This window comes from Xenopus laevis, chromosome 9_10L (assembly GCF_017654675.1).
Source record: "Xenopus laevis strain J_2021 chromosome 9_10L, Xenopus_laevis_v10.1, whole genome shotgun sequence".
Classification (NCBI taxonomy): Eukaryota; Metazoa; Chordata; class Amphibia; order Anura; family Pipidae; genus Xenopus; species Xenopus laevis.
In genome coordinates this window covers 8,307,210-8,334,322 of record NC_054387.1, presented here as the reverse complement: position 1 = coordinate 8,334,322, position 27,113 = coordinate 8,307,210, and the positions used below count along the sequence as shown (strand labels likewise).

Sequence of the window (27,113 nt, the reverse complement as noted above, 5' to 3'; positions counted from 1 at the left end):
TATAGGAGATGAAAGCTGCAAGGGAGATGTGTCTCAACAGGGAAGGGTTTCGTTCTTTAAAGGCTATTGCTCTCTCGCCCTGTTAGCTATAGTGCTCTATAAGGAACAGGCAATCGATTCCAGTGGTCCAGTATTGGAGTTCACTTTTCATAGGAATTCTGTCCTGTGGAAAGATATTTAATTGTAATGAGAGTGTTAGAAAGGTGTCTCTGAGCAGAGCACTGAATAGGAAGGTTACCTGTCTGTGTTGGGAACTCCCCAAGGGACTACGGGTGCTGCCTGTCTGTATTAGGAACTCCCAGAGGGGCTGGGGTGCTGCCTGTCTGTGGTAGGAGCTCCCAGAGGGACTATGGGTTCTGCCTGTCTGTATTAGAAGCTCCCAGAGGGGTTGGGGTGCTGCCTGTCTGTGGTAGGAGCTCCCAGAGGGACTATGGGTGCTGCCTGTCTGTATTAGGATCTCCCAGAGGGGTTGGGGTGCTGCCTGTCTGTGATAGGAGCTCCCAGAGGGACTATGGGTGCTGCCTGTCTGTATTAGGAGCTCCCAGAGGGGTTGGGGTGCTGCCTGTCTGTGGTAGGAGCTCCCAGAGGGACTATGGGTGCTGCCTGTCTGTGTAAGGACCTCCCAGAGGGGTTGGGGTGCTGCTAGGGTTGCCACCTTTCCTGGAAAGGCCTTCCTATATATTTATCTTTTTTCCCTATTAATAACATTGGGATCAAAATGTTAAAATACCGGCCAGGTAAAATACCGGCCAGGTGGAAACCCTAGGTGCTGCCTGTCTGTGGTAGGAGCTCCCAGAGGGACTATGGGTCCTGCCTGTCTGTGTAAGGAACTCCCTGAGGAACTATGGGTGCTGCCCGTCTGTGTTAGGAACTCCCAGAGGGGTTGGGGTGCTGCCTGTCTGTATTAGGAACTCCCTGAGGGACTATGGGTGCTACCCGTCTGTGTTAGGAACTCCCAGAGGGGTTGGGGTGCTGCCTGTCCGTGTTAGGAACTCCCTGAGGGACTATGGGTGCTATCTGTCTGTGTTAGGAACTCCCAGAGGGGTTGGGGTGCTGCCTGTCCGTGTTAGGAACTCCCTGAGGGCCTATGGCTGCTATCTTTCTGTGTTAGGAACTCCCAGAGGGGTTGGGGTGCTGCCTGCGTGTTTTAGGAACTCCCAAAAGTACTATGGGTGCTGCCTGTCTGTGCTAGGATCTCCCAGAGGGGTTGGGGTGCTGCCTGTATGTGTTAGGAACTCCCTGAGGAACTATGGGTGCTGCCTGTCTGTGCTAGGATCTCCCAGAGGGGTTGGGGGTGAGGAAAGCCAGTAGGTGAGACAAGCCAGAGGCTGGTGATCTGATAATCCAGGAGGGAAGAGTCAGTCGGGTTTAGTAAACCCAGAATATTCGAGAGTGTGAAAGGCCCCCTGTATGGTGAGAAAAGTCTTGAATGCCTGCTGTTAAAATGCTAATGAACTGTGTTCCTGTTACTTTGGGTTGGGAATAGTTTGTCTGTATAAACCTGTGTTTTTGCATGTCTTTATGCTCCTGATCTTACGCTTACCTGCCTACCATAAGTAATTTCCCACAAAATTGTGTGTACAGGCAGCCAGCTTGTCACATATATATATATGATGATGTGAGCCTTTGAGGATGAGTAATGAGGAAGGCTTTTGCTTCTGTTTAGATTTACATTCCCCCTAAAGTCAGCATAACCTTAACCAGACTATAGAGCCATCCATCTGCTGCAGACAGATTCCATATGGAGCACACGCTCCTGCTCAGTGTTACCCTCAACTCTAAACACTCGCCCCGTTTGTTTGCGGAAAGAATAAAAGGAATTCCCGAAGGAGACGGGCGGCTTATTTATGAACATAGCTGCCCAATCGGCACAATAACCTGCAGTATAATGGCTATTAAACGAGTGGTTCAACTTCAGGGTAACAGTATGTTATAGAACGGCCAATTCTGAACAGCTCCATTTTTAATGTTTTATTGTATCCTCATCTGACTCTTTCCAGCTTTCACATGGGGGTCACTGACCCCTGCAGCCAAGACGACTACTTGGCGAGGCTACGGTTTCATTGATACTTTTTCTTACTTCCCTTTCTATTTAGGCCGTCCTCTATTCATATTCCAGTCTCTTTTAAACCACTGCCTGGTTGCTAAGTTAAATTGGACCCTAGCAACCAGATCTCTGCTGAAATTGCAAACTGGAGTGCCGCTGCACAAAAAGCTAAATCATTCAAAAAAGGAAGACCAATTGCAAACTGGCTCAGAATAGCATTCTCTACAGCATACTAAAAATGAAAAGGTGAAGAACCCCTTTAACTGCTCTTTGGTGGCTATAGGATAATACAGGGAGCATACTTTGCCCATGCAGTTGCATTGGTCTGGGCACAAAGCTGTAAAGCACAAATAGGGGTTCAGTTACTATAAAGTGGGACCAATGCTGGGAGTCTCAACTAGACAAGGGCCCCAAAGAGCTCACAAAAATTCTCAATTTTTGGAAAACAAGGATCTGTTATCTACGGTGAAATGGCTAATTGAATCCCTATTTGATACTTCTTGTTCCAGGCATTCTAGCTGGCACAGGGACTAACTGTCATCCCCATCTGTATTGTGAGAAATATAGAGACATTAACTCTCGAACACAAACCAATACCTGTTCAGCAAACCTTCCTCTTAACAATTTTCATCTCTAATCCCCCATCAATAACATCAGTATCACTTTAGTATCTTCTGGAGTCTTCTAATCCACCGTATTATTTATTCATAGAGCGGCTCATTATCCTGTTAGTGTTTTTGATCCCTGCGATGGGGTTTTGTAATGCAAATGCGCTTCCCTGTGATTTTATTCCCCGTGCGTTTTCTGCCAGTAAAGGAGAATGGCAATTCCGTTTCCTCCTCTGGCTGCGGTGTCGCATGGTGGTAGCAGCTGTCATTATATTGCTTGTCACACAAACGGCAGCACAGCAGAGCAGTAAAGCACAGCCTTCCATGAAAGTGAACAGGTTATTAAATATAAAACATGTTAATAGTTTGTATACCGCTTAGGGCCCACGCACGTATTAAGTATACCAATGCCAGATTTGTTTAACACCCGCTCCATGGAATCAATGATACACAAAGCAACATAAATACTTTAAAAAATATCCTTATCATTTACAGTAGGGGGTACATTATCCCTTATAATACATGAGTGATACTCAGAGTTCCCTGTATAACTCAGCCTGCAGCCTTGTGCCTTTATATGGTCACAGAACAACCCCTCAGTGACTTCTAATATCCTTATCATTTACAGTAGGGGGTACATTATCCCTTATAATACATGAGTGATACTCAGAGTTCCCTGTATAACTCAGCCTGCAGCCTTGTGTCTTTATATGGTCACAGAACAACCCCTCAGTGACTTCTAATATCCTTATCATTTACAGTAGGGGGTACATTATCCCTTATAATACAAGAGTGATACTCAGAGTTCCCTGTATAACTCAGCCTGCAGCCTTGTGCCTTTATATGGTCACAGAACAACCCCTCAGTGACTTCTAATATCCTTATCATTTACAGTAGGGGGTACATTATCCCTTATAATACATGAGTGATACTCAGAGTTCCCTGTATAACTCAGCCTGCAGCCTTGTGCCTTTATATGGTCACAGAACAACCCCTCAGTGACTTCTAATATCCTTATCATTTACAGTAGGGGGTACATTATCCCTTATAATACATGAGTGATACTCAGAGTTCCCTGTATAACTCAGCCTGCAGCCTTGTGTCTTTATATGGTCACAGAACAACCCCTCAGTGACTTCTAATATCCTTATCATTTACAGTAGGGGGTACATTATCCCTTATAATACATGAGTGATACTCAGATTTCCCTGTATAACTCAGCCTGCAGCCTTGTGCCTTTATATGGTCACAGAACAACCCCTCAGTGACTTCTAATATCCTTATCATTTACAGTAGGGGGTACATTATCCCGTATAATACATGAGTGATACTCAGAGTTCCCTGTATAACTCAGCCTGCAGCCTTGTGTCTTTATATGGTCACAGAACAACCCCTCAGTGACTTCTAATATCCTTATCATTTACAGTAGGGGGTACATTATCCCTTATAATACATGAGTGATACTCAGAGTTCCCTGTATAACTCAGCTGCAGCCTTGTGCCTTTATATGGTCACAGAACAACCCCTCAGTGACTTCTAATATCCTTATCATTTACAGTAGGGGGTACATTATCCCTTATAATACATGAGTGATACTCAGAGTTCCCTGTATAACTCAGCTGCAGCCTTGTGCCTTTATATGGTCACAGAACAACCCCTCAGTGACTTCTAATATCCTTATCATTTACAGTAGGGGGTACATTGGTTGTATATAAAGAGCAGGCAGGATTCTGGGTCACTGACACTGGAGACCATGGGAAAATCAGCATTAACTTCAAGTGAGGATTTACTTGATTATGGCTGCAGGGCTGCAACTCCAAGGGAGGCTGGGCAAATCACTAAAATAACAAGGGCTTTGCCAAATGTATATTATTCTGTACATTGTTTAATTCAACCCAGTAACAAAAGAACATTACTATTATTTAATATATATATATATATATATCTATATCTATATATATATATATATAGATATATATATATATAGATATATATTGGTTCTAGAGATATTGTATCAGACATCTCTATTAGGCGAAAGGCAAGTAACTTACAGAATAATAAATACAAATACACTGTATTATAAATAGAATGAGATAAGGTGCCACATAATCACTAAATCACACAAACATATTGACTTGATATAGACAAGTGGGGCTTGTATATCGGGTGCTGAAGGGGTCCAAAGGATCAGGTTAGGCATGCTTGCTAGATCACATGATTATAATATATATATGGGATTTATTCTCCATAAACATAAAGCTTCTTCCCATAATTTCCTATTATACCTAACAGCAACAAATACAAGTTACCATTGGGACTGTGGAAGACTAGGCCAGTTCTGCTGCTCCTATTGGGATTGAGACATGGGATTGGCTTCTCCCCAGTAATAAAAGCAAGTCCATTTTGATGCTTTGACATTTACAGATTTCCAGTGAATTTTAAGGTGACTTTTACAAACAAAAATATCAGTCTTGGAAAAGTTTTCACCCCATGTTGTAATGTGGTGCAGTCCAACTCCTGCTCAGGCTTTCCTCCTGTATCGGAAGATGATGTCACGTTCAGGCTGTAACAGTCCAAATCCGTACCTGGTGCGATCAAATTCTGGGATCTCCTCGGCAGGGTTTTTTAGTTCAAAATCAAAATAGAAAAGCAGGAGGCAGACAAATCTAAAATGGAAAAAAAAAGTCAAAGTCTCATTCCCATTCCTTCCCTTGCCAATCATGCAACCACACTATGGAGGTCTGTACCAACAGTGTTCCTCTATATCTTAGGGCATGCCATTACATACTAGTGTCTGTGCTTCCACTATATGCTGGGAATCACTGTGCCATTACATACTATACTTCCATTATATGCTGGGAATCACTATGCCATTACATACTATACTTCCATTATATGCTGGGAATCACTGTGCCATTACATACTATACTTCCATTATATGCTGGGAATCACTGTGCCATTACATACTATACTTCCATTATATGCTGGGAATCACTATGCCATTACATACTATACTTCCATTATATGCTGGGAATCACTGTGCCATTTCATACTAGTGCCTGTGCTTCCATTATATGCTGGTAATCACTGTGCCATTACATACTATGCTTCAATTATATGCTGGGAATCACTGTGCCATTATATACTATACTTCCACTATATGCTGGGAATCACTATGCCATTACATACTATACTTCCATTATATGCTGGTAATCACTGTGCCATTACATACTATGCTTCAATTATATGCTGGGAATCACTGTGCCATTATATACTATACTTCCACTATATGCTGGGAATCACTATGCCATTACATACTATACTTCCATTATATGCTGGTAATCACTGTGCCATTACATACTATGCTTCAATTATATGCTGGGAATCACTGTGCCATTATATACTATACTTCCACTATATGCTGGGAATCACTATGCCATTACATACTATAGTTCCATTATATGCTGGGAATCACTGTGCCATTTCATACTAGTGCCTGTGCTTCCATTATATGCTGGGAATCACTGTGCCATTACATACTAGTGCCTGTGCTTCCATTATATGCTGATAATCACTGGGCCATTACATACTATGCTTCAATTATATGCTGGGAATCACTGTGCCATTTCATACTATACTTCCACTATATGTTGGGAATCACTATGCCATTACATACTAGTGCCTGTGCTTCCATTATATGCTGGGAATCACTGTGCCATTACATAATATGCTTCAATTATATACTGGGAATCACTGTGCCATTTCATACTATAGTTCCATTATATGCTGGGAATCACTGTGCCATAACATACTAGTGCCTGTGCTTCCATTATATGCTGGGAATCACTGTGCCATTACATAATATGCTTCCATTATATACTGGGAATCACTGTGCCATTTCATACTATAGTTCCATTATATGCTGGGAATCACTGTGCCATAACATACTAGTGCCTGTGCTTCCATTATATGCTGGGAATCACTGTGCCATTACATAATATGCTTCAATTATATACTGGGAATCACTGTGCCATTTCATACTATAGTTCCATTATATGCTGGGAATCACTGTGCCATAACATACTAGTGCCTGTGCTTCCATTATATGCTGGGAATCACTGTGCCATTACATAATATGCTTCCATTATATACTGGGAATCACTGTGCCATTACATACTATAGTTCCATTATATGCTGGGAATCACTGTGCCATAACATACTAGTGCCTGTGCTTCCATTATATGCTGGGAATCACTGTGCCATTACATACTATACTTCCATTATATGCTGGGAATCACTATGCCATTTCATACTATACTTCCATTATATGCTGGGAATCACTATGCCACTACATACTAGGACCTTTATGCCCTTACATACTAGGGCTCACTGTTTCATTATAAGCTGAGTATCACTGTTCCATTATAAGCTGGGGATCACTGTTCCATTATAAGATGGGGATCACTTTTCTATTAAATGCTGGGGATCACAGTGCTATCCCATACTATTATATGCTAAGGGTCACAATGACATTATATATTGGAGTCTCTGTGTCACTGCAGGCTGCAATTATTGTGTAATGGGAGAATTATGAAGGCCCTGTAAAGTCAGGTTAGGGCCCAGAAAAATGATATTCCTACAAAGTTTTTTTTTGTAATGTTCCATTGATAAAAGGCAATAGAAACAACTACAGACTGAGAAAGCTCCTTACTGTTTGATGCTATTGATTGCATGCTTCTTCCCAACGCAAACATTGCTTCCCGCACCCCACGGCAGGTTATAGTACTTCAGCCTTCTGCCGTTTTTGTAAAACTCCGTCTTCGCTGTTCCATCTGATTTTAGGAAGCGGTTGTACTGAAAGACCTGGAAATGGAATAAAAATCTAAAAAATGCAAAAACCACAAATAATAAAGAATGAAAGCCAATAAAGATTGGAAGTGACAGGTACCTGGGGCTGCTGATGAACCTCTGGGTCCATCTGGGGACTTACGAATGGGAAGAGACAGAGTCTGTCTCCTCTTCTGAGCTGGTACTGCTGCCCATCGGCAAGCTTCAAACTCATGTCGGTGAGAACTTCCCTGGAGATGAAGGGGGCTGCCGTCAGCCTCAGGGTCTCGCTTAATACGTTGTCTGGAATGAGCAAAAACAGAGAGAATTGCTTCAGACGGGGAATAAAGAAGAAAAAGCCCAGGCCTGGGGTTTCATTGATGATGGGACTTTGTGGTCTTGGCAGGTCAAGCAGAAGCTGAGGAGCATTTTTTCTCTCTCCCTGTAGTCCTAATTCTGTTTTGGAGCGTGTACATGGGCAGTACAATAGGAATAGGATATATCTCTATATCCAAGTGTCCAACCCAAGCCCACACAAGGACTACCTGAAAGATAAAAAAAGATGGTGGCATATTGCTCCCCATGCAAGTACTCTGGCTCTGTGTATTTTCATAGAAAAGTCAAGAAGTTGGTGGTTTGGCTCAGTGGCGGGTACCTAACAAATTTGGCAAAAATCTTAATTCAGAGGAAGGCAAGGTTGACTACCCCATCAAATAATCTTTGCTATCTCTAGAGCAGGAACCAGGCTCCTGTTTGGATCAATTTCTACTGACTGGTTGTCAATTGATTGATTCATCGTTAGAAAGGCACGCAACCTCTGAATTAGTCATGGAAGGATGTTCCCCAATTTTATTCTGAGGAAAATGCTATTGGCGATTATCTCGTTATCTCCAGTCTCAGTGGTGGCATTGCACTACGTGCATCAAATCAATCTTGTTTTCCCCATGGACAATGAAGTCTACCTGTACATGTTTTTCTGTATTCTCTTGGGGGTTTAGGGCCTGGCCTAATACTAACCCAGGATGATCATTTTATCCAGCAGATCCTGATTCATTTCTTCGATGTGCCTTTTTTCTTGCCGGTTCCTTGGAAATATTCTTTGAAATTCCCCTTGAACAGCTGCCATGGCTTCAGGATGCTTCAGCAAATACAGAACAAGCCAAAAAGTTGCTGGGCCGGCATTACCCTACATAAAGAATAAATACAACACAAAAAACTAGAACTCTTGGCTGCAGAAATGTGAATCAAGGGTACTTCTTAAAGGGCAAGTACAACCTTTTTTTCTGGGTGTGTTCTAGGCCTCTTTCATGTATAGGAGATACTTTGATTAGAGTTCTAAATGCCCTATTGTTGTCTTATGCTCAACCACAGGCGGTGGAGCTGTTCTATTCTGTAGATTGTTATAGAACTAGTGCCTCAGGTACTATTCCTATGTCCCAAAAAGGGATGGGGATATGTATGGGAGATCTCGGAGTGGATCCAACTTTCTGATCAGGAATAACGCTAGAGTATTTTTACCAGTTGCAATGTGTGTGTGCGGTTTGACAGAGGACCTAAGATTTGATTTCAGGAAACTCCACAAAACACCATGATATATGGCTAGCGATGTTAAACATTGAGCCGGTGTGCCGACATGAATATGTTAGGGGGATACATTATTAATTAGAGATGTGTCCTCTCCAGAATATAGAACATGGCCTGTGCATCCAAGCAATGGATTGATAAATGAGCTACTGTTCTGCATGTGTGAAAAAAAAAAAAAAGAAGTGTGATAGGGTTTCAAAGCTTGTTGATTAACAAAACCTAAATTGTTCAGGGGCTCCATTTTGCTGGGCAGCAGTGCAGTAAGTCTAGAATGAACATGATGTAGAAGGGAACGGCCATGGGGGCAAAAGTTGCACCATGAACTACATGTTCTTTTTTTTGCAGTTGTCTAAAAGAATTTCTGTAGGTCTATGGGTGCCATTTAGGACAGGGGCAAGGACAGGGCATGCTGTTCTCTGCACTTCATGCCAAATTTTTGTATCCGGACCAGCCAGACCCCCAGGAAGAGGTAATTGTGCAGGAACACTAAAGGGGGGGGGGGAGATCATAATAAAACCCACTATGTGTAGCAAATATCCCATCTCCCATCAGCCTCCCGCACAAAAACGGATTAATAATGACCTCATTAACTTCAAACAAACCAAAACCCATTTGACAGTGAATATTTAAGCATTCAGCACAACCTTCAAATCCCTTTCCAGTAAGAACAGTCCATTATACTTCCAGAAACGCGGCTATGACTCTTCTAATTAAGGGGATGACAGAGAACAGATCTTAGCACTTCTATTAAACATTATTAAAAAAAAAAATTTCAAGGCTACTTCAGGTGAGTTTCCCCATTTTCCCCTTGTATCACCATAGCCCGTTCTATTTATATAAAAGGGGAAGTGAAGTCTAGAATAGAATAATGCTAGAAATGCTGTATTTTGTGTACTAAACATAAACATGAACTGACTGCACCACAAGCCTAATCAAACAAATGATTTATGCTTTCAAAGTTGGCCACAGGGGGTCACCATCTTGTAACTTTGTTATACATCTTTGCAAGACCAAGACTGTGCACATGCTCAGTGGGGTCTGGGCTGCTTAGGGATCATCGTAAATGATCAAAACAGCACAAGTCAAATAATATCTGCCAGAAGCCGATACAGCAAGACTGATTAATAATCAGAATATACAGACTGCACTGGGTCATGTGTTGTCATGTAATCTAATGTGGATTTTATAGTTTTTGTATTGTTTAATACAAACTTTCTCCGACTCTGCAGAACCAGTGGCTGCAGCAAAATAATCCTCCAAATAGAATCCCAGTTTATCTGTTTAAATCTGGCTCCATGATCTTTGTCCCTGCAGCTGGAGTTGGAAACAGTAAAGGGGATGTAAAGGCAAAAATAAAATCCAATACAAATCTCTACACAGTTGCCGACTGCTCTACAGGGAAACAAACAAAGCTGCTTGAGTTCTACATGGCTGGGAAGTAAGGCGAGGGCTCCCCCTGCTGTTCATAAGTATGATTGCTTCCCTGCAGAGCAGTTAGGGACTGTCTGACAATTCCTATCCACAGCAGTAAATGAAGGGAGAATCTCACTGCATACAGTCAGGTTTCTTTAAAAATGGTACATGTTTTTAGATTAAAGTATATTGGAGATAGGGTTCTTTTTCATTAAAGAAAGTAAAAATGGGATTTTATTTTTTTGTCTTTACATCTCCTTTAAGTCTGGTAAAAAAAAAAAAGAAGCATCCGTCCCTTTCTTAAAATGATCTAATGTATTACCACTTTATCTACTATGTAGATAAAACCTTCTTTATTTCAGTCTTAAAGGGGTTGTTCACCTTTAAATTAACTTTTAGTATGAGGCAGAGAGTAATATTTGCAATAGGTCTTCATTTTTTATCATTTGTGGTTTTTGCTTTATTTTGCTTTTTATTCAGCATCTCTCCAGTTTGTAATTTTAGCAGTCTGTCTGCTAGGGTCCAATTTATCCTAACAGCCAATAAAAGACTGGAATAGAAATAGGAGAGAGGCCTGAATAGAAAGACCAGCAATAAAAAGTAGCAATGACAATACATTTGTAGCATTTGTTTTATAGATGGGGTCAGTGACCCCCATTAGTTTCAATTGAAAAGTTGCTTAGAATTGGCCATTCTATAACATACTAAGAGTTGTCATGAGCAAATCTTGGGCTAAAAACGGGTGGCTGAACCGGAACAGCCTGGAAACCTATGCCATATGTAATTTGTAACATTATTCCTAATTCATTGCAATTTTCTAAATCAATTCCTATGGAAATTCCATGAAGGGTGATGATGAGAAGCTCCGTGACCTTGCTAGTGATGTGAGTGTGTTACTGAGTCGGGTCACAGCAAACACAGTGCAGACAGTCCAAGCCAGCAGTTCATCTATTTATATGAGACCGTAAAAGACTAAGGCGGGTGGCGATATATCTTCCGTGTCACATTGATGAGCCACATAAAGAAAAACGAGATTATATCCAAGAGAGATAAGGCAGAATTTCTATTTTAAGGCTTTCCTGGAGGCTCAGAGCTGCTGATAGAAGCTATAAAAAAAAAGGAGCTGTGTGGAAAAGGCAGCCCCTTAGTAGCAACATAACAGGTGCCATGGGGCAAGTCTTACTTGATGTTAATGCTACAAGCCCCTGGGAACAACAATCTCATTTACACATTCATTTCATTTATTAGTTGCCCTTTAATGCCTAAAGGTGGCCAAAGACGTTACAATTACGATGTTTCCAGGAAAGATGGTTCGTTTCAATACACACGTGTAGAGCTGAATCGTTAGATATACAATAGAAACAATAGAATTCTACCTGTATCTGAACCATTCAGCACTAACATTGGCCGATGCCTTCAAAGACTCCCAATCCAAATTTTCCGACTGGCCCGATTGACGAGTCGACCGATATCCAATAGTGATGCGCGGATCCGGTTTCTCCCGACCCGCCCTCCTACCACCCGCACCCGACTTCTGGGTCCCTTTTATAGACCTGCGCCACCGATGACATTACAAAAGGGGTAGGGCGAGAGGCGCGCGTCTATAAAAACTCAACCCGGAAGTCGGAAACCGGCATTTGGAAGAGGCGGGGAGAACAGTAAGAAGAGCTCAACCCAAACCTGCCAACGACCCGGAAAGGGGCGTGCAAGGTCGGCCCGCGGGTCCCACGGGTATCGGGTCGGCCCGCACATCACTAATATCCAAGTCTTCTGCCGCTATGAGTTGGCTTGTCTCCCACTATACATAGACGAGCAGATAATATCGCACAATATAAATCTTCATACGATATTATCGGTGGGTCTATGGCCACCTACAAAGTTCATGGGTTTAGACACACACGAAGATTCAGGGAGATTTGCCTCACGAGGAAACTTCGGGCGACTTCGGAAAATGAAGAGCTCCAAGTGCCATCCCGCCGCCGATTTACATTCTAGCCGGCAGGAAGGCAGGGGAAGGCGGTTCGGGGAGATCAACCCGAAGAAGAGGAGATTTGTCGCCGGGTGACTAATCTCCCGGAACTTCGCGTGTGTCTCTGCCCTAAAGCTGCAAAAGCTGTTGTGGAGTTGCTGCTGCAAAGTAACCAATATGAACAAGCCAGTAAGGTCTCACATTGCAGACTTGGGGGATTTGCGAGTCATGGGAGGATCTCGGGGGATTAAACGTCTGGCACCGACGGCAGCTTCCATTAAATCTGACCTTTTAGGTCCTGTCGCTGCTGCTTTTACTGCCCAAAGACTTGTAGTAGTAAACTGATAAGACTTAATTGACCTTTACGAAATGACACTTGTGTTCTAAGCCGCCAGCCTTCATTTTTAAAGGGGCAGCAAATGACAGACTCAACCGATTCTCCCAATTATTAAAGAGAGAAATAAAAAGCCTTCCCCCCCCATATGTAATAAAAGACACTAAGGGGCAGATTTACATAGGGTCGAATATCGAGGGTTAATTAACCCTTGATATTCGACTGCCGTAGGTAAATCCTTCGACTTCGAATATCGAAGGATTTACTGCAATTAGTTCGATCGAACGAATGGCCGAATAGTCGAAAGATTTTTAGTTAGATTCGAAGTCGAAGTAGCCAATACGATGGTTGAAGTAGCCAGAAAAATAATTCGAAATTCAACGTTTTTTTTTATTCTATTCCTTCACTCGAACTAAGTAAATGTGCCCCTAAGTTTGCCCAGGAGCAGTAACCCATAGCAACCAATAAGATGTTTGCTTTTAAACAAGTGACCAGTAAATGCTACCTGCTGATTGGTTGCTATGGGTTACTGCTCCTGGGCAAACTTAGTGCCTTTGATTACATAACCCTCATTATCTTTTAGTGGGTGATATATCTTTATATATCCCTTTTAGGGCAGAGACACATGCTCAAATATGGGCAGATTTAGTCGTCCAGTGATAAATCGCCTCTTCTTCGGGTGACTAATTTCCCCGAACTAACTCCCGCTGGCTAGAAACGAAATCGGCGACAGGATGACACTCGGAACGCTTTGTTTTCCGAAGTCGCCCGAAGATTCATTGTGAGGCATCTTCAGCCGACGAAGCGTATCGATTGCCATCCCGCCAGCAATTTAAATTCTAGCCGGCAGGAGGCAGTTCGGGGAGATTAGTCGCCCCAAAGAATTTATCGGTGGGCGACTAAATCTCCCCGAATCTGAGCGTGTGTCTCTGCCCTTAAAGGGATAGTTCACTTTTTAGTTAACGTTTAGTATGTTATAGAATGGATAACTCTATGCAACTGTTCATTTTTTCTTCTTTTTTTTATAGTTTTTTATGTTATTTGTCTTCTTCGGACTCTTTCCAGCTTTCAAAAGGGGGTCACTGACTCCATCTAAAAAAACAAATGCTCTGTAAGGCTACACATGTATTGTTATTGCTTCTTTTTATTACTCATCTTTCTATTCAGGCCTCTCCTATTCATATTCCAATCTCTTATTATTATTATTATATTATCATTATAATTGCCCTGCTGGCTCTTGAGTCACAGCATTGATCTACTGCATTCCTCCTCCTCCTTCTTCTTCTTCCAAAAGCAGATGCCACGTAATTGTTCTGACAATGTCTCTGGCCAAGGAAGTCCCAGAAAAGTCACAAGTGATGAAATGTGGACTTGAAATGTCTGGAGACAGATTGTCATCTTCAATCGCTGCCAGAGAGTAAAAGTTACCCCTCGGGGGAATGGGACTCCTTGAGCAAGGGCAAGCACACCTTTTTGTAGTGGGACACAGCACCACCAAGTGGACAGATGAGAGAACTGCCCCATTGATAAGGAAAACTATTAATAATAGTCAAATAATAATTATACTCACAAGAAAATAGCATTTTTAGTTTAGTGTAAGTTATATTATAAAGGAACATATTCTAGAGCTTTATGGTCTGTTTTTTTTTTACCATTATCTAGAGATTGCTATATCACTTGCAGTACCACCTTTCACCATTGCCAGCCCTTCCATTGAGAACAATAAAACAGCGCCACCACATACTTGTCTCTATAGATACATCCATTTCTGGTGCAGTTGAACAAGGTTACATATGACCCGAGTGCGGTTGGAGTGGTTGCATGTGTTGGATCTAGTCCGGGTAATAAATAAATGAGATATTTTTAATAAATCCTCATACCTGGGTAGCCCATAGCTGTAAGACCAGTGCTCTGGACTGCATGTCTTCGGTCGCTTCTATTTCTTCCAGGTGCTGCTGGTAATACTCAAACCAAGAACTTTTACAGCATTTTCCTTTGTGGCTCTTCATGGAAAGGAGTTGCTGAAGGCGACTCTTCACCAAAGCAGCCTCTTCCTTTTCTCCTGAAATCATTTAAAATGGGCCATTTTGGTTATTGTAACAAGTATTGGTGATAAATGACTGGCTGGAGAGGCCTTAACTGAATTCAGAAGCAGAGCAGGGAAAACAGAACAAGCTAAACAGCAGCAGAGCAAACAAAACCACAGCACATTTAAAATAGGGGAAATACCTATACTGTCATAGTTTTATGGGATCTCTCTGTATAGGCTATGAGCAAACGTAGGAGGCTGTTCCTGCTGAATTGTGCTTAGTACAGGGGAATACCTATGCTGCCATAGTTTTATGGGATCTCTCTGTACAGACTATGAGCAAACTTAGGGGACTGTTCCTGCTGAATTGTGCTTAGTACAGGGGAATACCTATGCTGCCATAGTTTTATGGGATCTCTCTGTACAGACTATGAGCAAACTTAGGGACTGTTCCTGCTGAATTGTGCTTAGTACAGGGGAATACCTATGCTGCCATAGTTTTATGGGATCTCTCTGTACAGACTATGAGCAAACTTAGGGGACTGTTCCTGTTGAATTGTGCTTAGTACCGGGGAATACCTATGCTGCCATTGTTTTATGGGATCTCTCTGTACAGACTATGAGCAAACTTAGGGGCCTGTTCCTGCTGAATTGTGCTTAGTACAGGGAATACCTATGCTGCCATAGTTTTATGGGATCTCTCTGTACAGACTATGAGCAAACTTAGGGGGCTGTTCCTGCTGAATTGTGCTTAGTACTGGGAATACCTATGCTGCCATAGTTTTATGGGATCTCTCTGTATAGACTATAAGCAAACTTAGGAGGCTGTTCCTGCTGAATTGTGCTTAGTACAGGGGAATACCTATGCTGCCATAGTTTTATGGGATCTCTCTGTACAGACTATGAGCAAACTTAGAGGACTGTCCTGCTGAATTGTGCTTAGTACAGGGAATACCTATGCTGCCATAGTTTTATGGGATCTCTCTGTACAGACTATGAGCAAACTTAGGAGGCTGTTCCTGCTGAATTGTGCTTAGTACAGAGGAATACCTATGCTGCCATAGTTTTATGGGATCTCTCTGTATAGACTATAAGCACATTTAGGAGGCTGTTCCTGCTGAATTGTGCTTAGTACAGGGGAATACCTATGCTGCCATAGTTTTATGGGATCTCTCTGTATAGACTATAAGCACATTTAGGAGGCTGTTCCTGCTGAATTGTGCTTAGTACAGGGGAATACCTATGCTGCTATGATTTTATGGGATCTCTCTGTACAAGCTAGGAAAACCAAGGAACTACATATTTATGTTTGCTGAAAGTTTTTTTTTTAACACAGATTGAATTTTTCAGCCAACGTCATTCCTCCTAAAATATTGAAACTTGAAAAGGAAAGCAGAGTTCCGCCAACAAACAGATGGCAAATATCAAAACACAGAATTCTGTTTACAGAGTATTTCTAAGAGCCCCAGAATAGAACAGTGTGAGTGTGGGATCCCAGTGCCACCTACAGGCAAGAGACATTAGTGCAACAACTAGAAGCAGGGATTGATTTTTAACTATTATAAATAGGGATGCACCAAATCCAGGATTCAGTTCAGGATTCAGTTCAGGATTCAGACTTTTTCAGCCGAATCCTTCTGCCCAGCCGAACCAAATCCTAATTTGTATATGCAAATTAGGGGAAGGGAGGGAAATCGTGTGACTTTTTGTGACAAAACAAGAAAGTTAAAAATGTTTTCCCCTTCCCGCCACTAATTTGCATATCCAAATTAGGATTCAGATTCGTTTTGGTATTTGGCTGAATCTTTTGCAAAGGATTCGGGGGTTCGGCTGAATCCAAAATAGTGGATTCGGTGCATCCCTAATTATAAATGATCAAGTGATGTCCCTAGAAATTATAATACATCATTTCCAGAATTCCCCAAACCTTGTGGAGGGGACGATCGAATGCATCTAAAGGGGTAGTTCACATTTACATTATTTTTAGTATGTTTTATAGAATGACATAAAATTTTCTAACGTGTTTTCTGGTCGTCATTTATTATAGTTTTTAAATAATCTTACACATTGTATGTGCTCTGCCATGATGGCTGAGGCAGTGTGAGGCTTTGATAGGGCAGAGATAACGATTAAACTGGCACTCCAACCAATCAGAGCCCTTCTCTGCCCTCCAGCCGTGCATGGATCACGTGAAAGCTCCAGGGTCCCCCCAATGGGGTACATCAATAGGCCATTTTGAATGCAATTAATTTGGAATGATGGGGAAACAATGCATTATGGGTAAAAACAACATGGATATTTGTGTCCAAAATTGCACTTGCATTTAAACATGGCCCCCTGTATATTGTCTCCTCCTATAGAATGTTATGGGTCTGTATAAAGAGGGGAGATTCCTGAAATACTTGCCCTTATCATGTGAACAGGGTTAATGAAGACGGAGTATGAAGGGGCCAGACATATTAATCCCTGCCCGTCAAGTTGAGGCCTAAGGTCGGCATCTGGGGAATGTAAGTGTATAACAAGCATTACAGCTGTGTGTATATATACATATATATATAGTTTTATATAGGTGCACTCCACAAATTGTGTCCGTGACCTGGGTGCAAGTGACAAATGTAATGTCAAATAAAAGGTAAAAACTGGCACACTCAGGCCTATCTGCAACAGATTGCAAGTGGGAATTTATAAACAAAACAAAAAAAGACAGTTCCCCTTTAATATAAAACCACAATACCTGGGGATAATGTGTTCCGCGCCGACTTCATGAGCAGCTGATCCAGTTTACGAAATTCATGATAAATTTCCTTGGAGCGCTCGAGATCTCTCACAGCAGAACATGTAGCGGTGTCCGGCTCCGATTCAGTGCCGAACAGTGTTAGGTAACCGGCTCTGAGCATATTACAAAAATAGTTGTTACTAATGGGAATAGAGAAGCAGCCAACCATCAAACCCCCCCCCCCCATCTGTCTCTGTCCTTATAATTAGGTACCTATCTAGTGCTACCAATTCCTATTTCTGTAGGGAAATGAGAGAGAGCAGACAGTAACCCTTCCAACACTTTCCTCTTGTCTCTATATATTAGGTACCTATCTAGTGTTACCAATCCCTATTTCTGTAGGGAAATGAGAGAGAGCAGGCAGTAACCCTTCCAACACTTTCCTCTTGTCTCTCCTTATATATTAGGTACCTATCTAGTGCTACCAATCCCTATTTCTGTAGGGAAATGAGAGAGAGCAGACAGTAACCCTTCCAACACTTTCCTCTTGTCTCTCCTTATATATTAGGTACCTATCTAGTGCTACCAATCCCTATTTCTGTAGGGAAATGAGAGAGAGCAGACAGTAACCCTTCCAACACTTTCCTCTTGTCTCTGTCCTTATATATTAGGCACCTATCTAGTGCTACCAATCCCTATTTCTGTAGGAAATGAGAGCAGAGCAGACAGTAACCCTTCCAACACTTTCCTCTTGTCTCTCTCCTTATATATTAGGTACCTATCTAGTGTTACCAATCCCTATTTCTGTAGGGAAATGAGAGAGAGCAGACAGTAACCCTTCCAACACTTTCCTCTTGTCTCTCCTTATATATTAGGTACCTATCTAGTGTTACCAATCCCTATTTCTGTAGGGAAATGAGAGCAGAGCAGGCATTAACCCTTCCAACAATCTAGACCTAGGTGATTTCTTACCTTAGCATCACTCCATAAACAAATTCAAATAATCCCTGGTCCTTCCATTCAGTGTCTGGCAGCCATCTGTCATTTAGTAGGATGATATTGAGATTGTGGAACATGGATTTTGTCAGTATAGTCAGATTAGAGCTTTGAAAGTGCCTGTAAGTGAAATTATCCCATAAATATACAGTATACACATTACCCAGCTCATTAATTCAGGTTATCAGAGGGGAACTCGTTATGGACAGTAAAGGATACTTACGATGTCAGTAAAGTTTTCTCCTCAGTCACACCAGTGGGGGGCAGTCTAACATCAAACATCCGGTCCATCAACATCCGTGCGTATTTCCCAAAATCCAGGTGGCTGCTCGGGGCCCAGACAACTGCATCATAGGAATGTGGATCCAGTAAAATAGTAATGAACTTGCCAGCTACTTGGATCTGGGGGGACACGACAGTCACACACTGACAGTTTATAAATGATGAGATAGGCTTTAGGAAACAGAGAATGGAAAAATTCGTCACTGGCTCAATGACTAGTGGCACGATGTAAAATGGGTCTCAGTAACTCACTGACACATATTGGGCATCTCACAAAGCATCAGTTGTAGGTATTATTATTATTATTAACATGTATTTATATAGCGCCAACATATTGCGTAGCACTGTAAAGTAACTGTGATTATACAACTACATCACATGAATTACATATATAGAATATATGGAGTAACAAACATCACAATCAGTACAGGTACAAAGAGGTGAGGAAGGCCCTATGCATAGGCATACAGTCTAAAGGGAGGGGAGTAATACACAAGGTGTGGGAGTGGGCAAGATCGAAGTAAGTGGGTGAGAAATGTGGTGTTGTATGTGGTGTTGCGTTTGGTAGTTAAGCAGAGTGAGGGTAGGCTTCTCGAAAGAAGTGCGTTTTCAGAGATTTTTTGAAAGCAGAAAGGTTGGGAGAAAGTCGGACAGATCGTGGGAGAGCGTTCCAGAGGAGGGGTGCAGCCCTTCCAAAGTCTTGAATGTGAGCATGTGAGGAGGTAATGAGAGAAGAGTTGAGTAGCAGGTCAGTAGAGGAGCGAAGTAAGCGAGTGGGTGAGTATATAGAGATGAGTTCAGAGATGTAGGGTGGAGCAGAGTTGTGAAGTGCTTTGAAAGTCAGTGTCATAGAAAGAGAAAGATGTAGCAGGAGACAGGGGAGCAAGGTGGTTATAGTAGGACAAGATGGTGCCAGTAGGCAGGAGTGTAACTACAGAGGAAGCAGACCCTGTGGCTGCAGGGGGCCCAGGAGGGTTAGGGGTCCCACAAGGCCCTAATTTATAAACAAATTCAATATAAATTGGCAAAACTGGTCAACCTCTAGACATTTTGGGGGCCTACAAATAATTTGCTGTGGGCCCCAGTAATAGCGAATAACTCCAAGGCAGCAACTGGACTGCAATAGTTTCTTTATTGGGGGTAGAGATACACAACATGTTTCGGGGCGGCGCCCTTTGTGAAGGGCGCCGCCCGAAACATGTTGTGTAGCTCTACCCCCAATAAAGAAACTATTGCAGTCCAGTTACTGCCTTGGATGTGTCCTACACCTTCATATTTTCTACAGTTTGACTAAACTGGGATATCAAGCACAGGATACCCCGTGGGAAAATCCGACTAAGAGACTAGGTGAGCTCCACGTGTATTCTCATTTGAATATCGAATAACTCCACTGCCATAGGATGAGTTAGACACAGAGGGCAAGATGACAAGCATAGGGTACGATGGAGACAGTGGGTCATTATGGTGACAGGGTGAGGTGCAGAAGGAAGGGTAACATGGCAATATTAGACAAGATGGCAAGAGGAGAGTAAGTAGGGCATTACAGTAATAGTATAGCAAGATGGTGACAGTAGTGCATTATGGTGACAGTTGGAAGGTAGTAATGAAAGAAGGTAACAGAAGGGCAAGATGCCGACAGTTGGAAAGTAGAAGGAAAAGAAGGTAACAGTGGGGCATTATGGTGACAGTTGGAAGGTAATGAGGGGAAAGATGGTTACAGTAGGGCATTATGGTGACAGTTGGAAGGTAGTAATGAAAGAAGGTAATAGAAGGGCAAGATGGTGACAGTTGGAAAGTAGTAGGGAAAGAAGGTAACAGTAGGGCAAGATGGCAACAGTGGGGCATTATAGTGACATTTGGAAGGTAATAGGTGGGAAAGAAGGTAACAGTAGGGCAAGATGACAACAGTGGGGCTTTATGGTGACAGTTGGAAGGTAATGAGGGGAAAGATGGTGACAGCTACAGTAGGGCATTATGTTGAAGGCAGTACATTAAGAAGGCACAGTAGGACATAATGGTGAGAGTTAGATGATTACAGTAGGGAAAAACTGTAGCAGTGGAAAAAATAATGAGGGTAAGGCGAGGGGGCAATGGTAGGCCAAGATGGAGAGAGTTGGGTAAGTAAAATAGTTATGGAAGGAAAAATAGCACCAGCAGGGCCAATATGGCAGGAGTAGAGAATGGTGACAGTTACACTTTACATAAGTACTACTATCCATAGGTACAGTGCAATCATTTGGGGCAGGAACAGAACAATCTGAGGCCAAGAGAGTAGTGAGAAAGCCCAGGGAGGAAAAGCAACCAATAAGATCCCATCAGGTCGAGAGTATGAAGAAAATGAAATCTATCAGTGAAACATAAACATGCTGAACTGTGGGGCAAGATAAGCACTTGAATAATCTGCTATTTGGGTCATTTGTTTAAAGGAAACAGCAGTTTCTGTGGCCTGGTCTGTGTCCCACGCAGCCTCATAAATACAATGTGTGGGAATGAAGGAGGATGGAATAGGGAGGGAGGCAGAGAAAACGAATCAGAGTCAGAAAAGCAATGAAGAGATACTCACTGTAAATATGTCCCCGTGCTTTTCTTTCATTTTTGATATAAATTTGGCAGCATCTTTCCCAAATTCAAAAGCATAGCCCAGCCAGGGAATGGAACCGTGGTCCAACGGAGGCTCATTGGGCTGCCTGAGAACCAGCAAAATAGTCACACATTACACACATGTACACGCACATGCTCAGGCTGCACACACTGTTCTGTATACACATGCCGTGTAACTAAACAAAAAGTCGCTGACCCCATCAACCAAAAACCTGCGCTTCTGTGAGGCTCCCAATTTTATTGTTATTTTTTTTTTAATTAACGATCTATCTTCCTGGTTGCTAGGGTAAATTGGAACCTAGCGACCAGATAGCAGCTACAACTTCACACAGGAGAATAGCTGAAGAAAGATGCTGTATTAAAATGAACCCAAAAAATTAAAAAAGAAGACCAATTGCAAATTGCATCATGGATTACATCATACAGTTCTGTGCTCCCCTGCAAAAAATAAAAAAAATGGGGGCCCACTTCACATCATTTTGTGACCCCCCTGCCTTTTGTGCCCACAAGTTAATGGATCTCATGGTTAAAGTTAAACATGGACATCAGAAATACTGCTGCAAATATTGGATTCATTTAGCCCAGGAATTTAACTAGAAGAACACATAATTCAATTCCTACGGATATTATCTGGGTCTCCCTACAGGCCAAAAAGTCAGTTGACCAATAGTTACACAACTGCGCTTATTTATTTTCATGGTACAGATATGGGATCCATTATCTGGAAACCCACTATCCAGAAAGCTCCAAATTACAGAAAGGCCGTCTCCCATTGACTCCATTTTATCCAAATAATCCACATTTTTTAAAATGATTTCCTATTTCTGTATAATAATAAAACAGTAGCTTGTACTTGATCCCAACTAAGATATAATTAATTCTTATTGGAGGCAAAACCAGCCTATTGGGTTTATTTATTGTTTGCATGATTTTCTAATAAGATCCAAATGACCTAATAAGATCCATTATCTGGAAAACCCCAGGTTCTGAACATTCTGGGTAACAGGTCCCACCCCTGTAATAATTATCTTTCCTTCGGTAATGGTGCTGAGTGAGTGATGATTATATTTTTCAGCCGGAAGAATGAATATGTTGTTGAAACAAAATTCTCTGATTGGCACAGCCCAAGGGGGGCAACTGAAAATATTGGGGTATGTTTTATAAATATAATTGAAAAGGCTCATGGGGAGCCCAATGACAATCTTAACGTGGGCTTTAGATTGTAAGCTCTGCCGGAGCTTGATATATCATTAAAGAAATTCTCTTTTAGTAAGATGAAGAATACAAAGTAGCAATAACAATACATTTGTAGCCTTACAGAGCATTTGTTTTTTAGATGGGGTCAGTGACCCCCGTTTGAAAGCTGGAAGGAGTCAGAAGAAGGCAAATAATTAAAAATAAATCGTAAAAACAAATAATGAAGACCAACTGAAATGTTGCTTAGATCTGGCCTTTCTATAACACCATTTAAGATAACCTAAAGGTGAACAACTCCTTTAGGGCAGAGACAGATGAGAAGATTTGGGGAGATTAGTCGCCCGGCTACAAATCGCCTCCTCTTCTGCGAGCGACTAATCTCCCGAACTGCCTCCCTGATGGCTAGAATATTAATCACAGCAGGGTGATGGCACTCGGATCGCTTCGTTTTCCAAAGTCGCTCCAATTTTCCTCGTGAGGCGACTTCAGAAAATGAAGCGCACCGATTGCCATCCTGCTGGCGATTTACATTCTAGCTGGCGGCAGGCAGTTCGGGAAGATTAGTCGCCCTGAAGAAGAGGAGATTTGTCGCTGGGCGACTTATCTCCCCGAATCTGAGCGTATGTCTCTAGCCTTAACTTTTTTGTTTCAGGATCAGGATCCAAATGAGGATCAACACCAAGAGCTGGATGCTACAGACTGGGCACCCCACAAAAATGTATGTCATAAGGGGAAATCCAACCAAAAATTGTTTTTTTTTGTAAGAAATGATAACGTATGTATATATCATTGCTATTAAAAAGCAGTATCTGTTAGTTTACACTCTCTGCACTTCTGGTTCTGACTTCTGAAACAACGAAGCAGACACCGGGGGATTAGGGGAGGGGAAGAATTCACAAAATGGAATTAAATTGGAGTAAAAAATGTTCCTTTATGCCAGGAAACCATTAAACGCCAGATTCACAATTGTTTGAAAACTGAATGTTATTTTATGTAAAGCAGTTTTCACAGTTTCTGAATTTGAAATTAATAAAGCCAAAAATATCAGATCAGTGTTGTACTCCAAATATTTAAGTAGAAATTTGCTACTCCAAATTCCCCGACATGAATTTCTGCAACAACAATTTCATAGCAAAACCACAGTACAGGTATGGGACCTGTTATCCAGAATGCTCGGGACCTGGGGTTTTCCGGATAACGGATCTTTCCGTAATTTGGGTCTTCATGCCTTAAGTCTACTAGAAGTTCATTTAAACATGAAATAAGCCCAATAGGCTGGTTTTGCCTCCAATAAGGATTAATTATATCTTAGTTGGGATCAAGTACAAGCGACTGTTTTATTATTACACAGAAAAAGGAAATCATTTTTTAAAATTTGGATTATTTGGATAAAATGGAGTCTATGGGAGACAGCCATTCGGACCTTTCTGGATATTGGGTTTCCGGATAAGGGGTCCTATACCTGTATTCATAAAACCCTGAAAGCTTCTGTGAATTCCCCCTCCAGAGGAGAATCCTCTTCTCCTACATTGTTTCAAGACTCAGAACCAGAAACCAGAAAAGGGGTTGAGTTCCCTTTAAAAATGTAAATATAGAAAACAGTAGAATCTTTTTACACATTTTCCTTCTCCCCCCTATCAGCAACAGACATGTAAAACTGTGTAACTTTATAAAGGGAAAATAAACCCAAACATAAAGCTCTTTCTGACGGCAGAGAATTTACATTTATAAATACAAGTATGGGACCTGTTATCCAGAATGCTCAGGACCTGGGTTTTTCCGGATAACAGATCTTTCCGTAATTTGGATCTTCAGTCTACTAGAAAATCATGTAAATATTAGATAAACCCAATAGGCTGGTTTTGCTTTTTGATTAATTATATCTTAGTTGGGATCAAGTACAAGCTACAGTTTTATTATTATAGAGAAGAAGAAAATCATTTTTGAATATTGGAATTATTTGGATAAAATGGAGTCTATGGAGACGGCCTTTCTGTAATTCGGAGCTTTCTGGGTAACGGCTTTCCGGATAACGGATCTCATACCTGTAGCTACTTACGTTACTTAGAATGGCATCAAAAATGTATTTTAGGGTTTTATAACCCCTCCATTATCCAGAAGCCCATTATCCAAAAAGCTCCGGAGGGCCATCTCAGATGCCACTTTTATCAAATAATCCAAAATTTTAAAAATGATTTCCTTTTTCTCTGTAATAATAAAACAGTAGCTTGTACTTGATCCCAACTAAGATAAAATTAATCCTTATTGGAAGCAAAATAATTCTCTTGGGGCTAAATGTTTAAATGATTTTTTAGTAGACTTAGGGGCACATTTACTATGGGTTGAATATCGAGGGTTAATTAACCCTCGATATTCGACCATCGAAGGTAAATCCTTCGACTTCAAATATCGAAGTCAAAGGAGTTACCGCAATTCGTTCAAATGATTTTAATCCATCGATCGAACGATTTTTCTTCGATCAGAAATTGCTAGGAAAGCCTATGAGGACCTTCCCCATAGGCTAACATTGGTGCTCGATAGGTTTTAGGTGGCGAAGTAGGTGGTCGAAGTTTTTTTTAAAGAGACAGTACTTCGACTATCGAATGGTCGAACGATTTTTAGTTCGAATCGTTCGATTCGAAGTTGTAGTCCGAAGTAGCCAATTCGATGGTCGAAATTCGAAGTATTTTTCATTCTAATCCTTCACTTCAGCTAAGTAAATGTGCCCCTACATGTATGGAGATCCAAATATCCCTTATCCAGAAAACCCCAGGTCCTGAGTATTCTGAATAACAGGTCCCATTCCTCACTATTGAATCTTGAGCAAAAAAATGGTTATTTATAATTTTCCTGCTGATAGTTTAAATAGTGTTGCTTCCCCCTCCCCTCCCTATGCCTCTATTTATCCGAGGATAATCGTTCGATTCAAAGTCGTAGTCCGAAGTAGCCAATTCGATGGTCGAAGTAGCCAAAAAAATTCTTCGAAATTCTAATTATTTTTCATTCTAATGCTTTACTTGAGCTAAGTAAATGTGCCCCTACATGTATGGAGATCCAAATATCCCTTATCCAGAAAACCCCAGGTCCTGAGTATTCTGGATAACAGGTCCCATTCCTCACTATTGAATCTTGAGCAAAAAAATGGTTATTTATAATTTTTCTGCTTCCACATCCCAGCAGAAGGGCTGATCCGGTGCTATCGGGTAAAGGAATATAAATGGAAACTGAGATGCACAGGATAAAAGCAACTTGACCTTGAAGCTTGACTGTTCCTTTATGGTGGATGGACCTACCTGGTTCTGTGCAGAAATCGGCGGCAGCAGAAGGAAATAAAAAGAATAAGGAGCAGCAGAAAGAAGGCACCGGTCCATACCATTCTGCCGGAGGAGGGAATCCTGTTGAGTTCTGCACACTGGGAGGGAATCTCCTCGGATAAATAGAGGCATAGGGAGGGGAGGGGGAAGCAACACTATTTAAACTATTGCAACACTGCAACATGCCCTGGACTATGTATAACTTGCTCTTAGCCATGGAGAGGCTCAGTGATGTGATATCATAATGACCTCCACGGGTGGGCAAAAGAGATGGGCACGAGAATGCAACAAAAATGTCTCTCTTGAGAAATTATTGTTATGACAAATATTTAATATATACAGTCACCTGCCCCGTGCCTATGGTATCTCTGTATGTGCAGCTTTGCTCGATACTGGATACAATGGAAACTGACGCCAGTCAGAATCTGCAGAAAGCAAAGGGGGCAATTTTGGGCATTATGACATGGGGGGGGGGGGTATTCACAAAAGTGGGGATAGTCCCTTTTTGGAGTAAAACTGGTGGTAAACTGGTGTAAAATACTTTCTCCATATTCACAAACAGAAATCCGCTTAAATACCAACTGGCACTTTTCATATTTCAGTGAAAGACAGTTTACAGACACTTAGGGGGGAATTCACAAAAGTGTCGGTAAAATAAGTAACCCAGAAGTGGCGTTCGACAAATTTGTAAAATGTCGTACGAACGGCAAATTCACAAAGGCAGATGTTACCATCTCTGAATGTCTCGTAAGTCCGACAATTTTCTAAAATGTCGTATATCTTTTCATCGTACAAACGACATTTACCAAGACCTTTCAAAAGACAATTTGACCGACATTTTCATTTTGGAGAGCCTAAAGCGTCTGAAAAATTGTCGGTAAAAAAAAAAAATGAGTTTACGAGTAATTCATAAAAATGTCTGGAAAATTGGCGCCGAAAAAACCACGCCCATTTTTAACGACACTATTTATTTAAGTGTCGTATATGTCGGAAAATTGGGGGAGAAATGCTCTTGTCAATTTGTCGGCTGTTGCTACGACACTTTAAAGACATTTTTAAGACTTTTTTTCGTTCCCGACACTTTTGTGAATTCCCCCCTTTGTCTTTTAAACGACATAAAAATATTGCAAAAACCATATTTGAAACGACATTTTCTCCGGACATTTTAAAAACGGAGTAAAGCTCAGTATGAATTT

The 27,113-nt window shown here is 41.6% G+C and overlaps 1 protein-coding gene across 1 annotated transcript; it reads right to left on the bottom strand.

Annotated features, from left to right (window-relative positions):
- Nucleotides 1-4,969: 4,969 nt before the first annotated feature.
- Nucleotides 4,970-26,120, bottom strand: ptgis.L (prostaglandin I2 (prostacyclin) synthase L homeolog). Its single transcript, XM_018234906.2, has 10 exons — nucleotides 25,897-26,120; nucleotides 21,369-21,492; nucleotides 18,747-18,925; nucleotides 18,500-18,643; nucleotides 17,546-17,700; nucleotides 14,663-14,844; nucleotides 8,500-8,668; nucleotides 7,604-7,785; nucleotides 7,367-7,518; nucleotides 4,970-5,321 (listed from the first exon to the last, which is right to left on the bottom strand). The coding sequence occupies exons 1-10, from the start codon at nucleotides 25,977-25,979 to the stop codon at nucleotides 5,177-5,179; spliced, it is 1,515 nt and encodes a 504-aa protein (XP_018090395.1). The 5' UTR covers nucleotides 25,980-26,120; the 3' UTR covers nucleotides 4,970-5,176.
- Nucleotides 26,121-27,113: the final 993 nt, after the last annotated feature.

Bases quoted from the DNA above. Each gene is read 5' to 3' on its own strand.
- ptgis.L (XM_018234906.2), bottom strand. From the start codon at position 25,979: ATGGTATGGACCGGTGCCTTCTTTCTGCTGCTCCTTATTCTTTTTATT. The intron at 18,644-18,746 runs GTAAGTATCCTT...TTTCACTTACAG, and splicing joins GAGAAAACTTTACTGACATC to GCACTTTCAAAGCTCTAATC. The intron at 5,322-7,366 runs GTAAGGAGCTTT...TTTCCATTTTAG, and splicing joins GCAATCAATAGCATCAAACA to ATTTGTCTGCCTCCTGCTTT.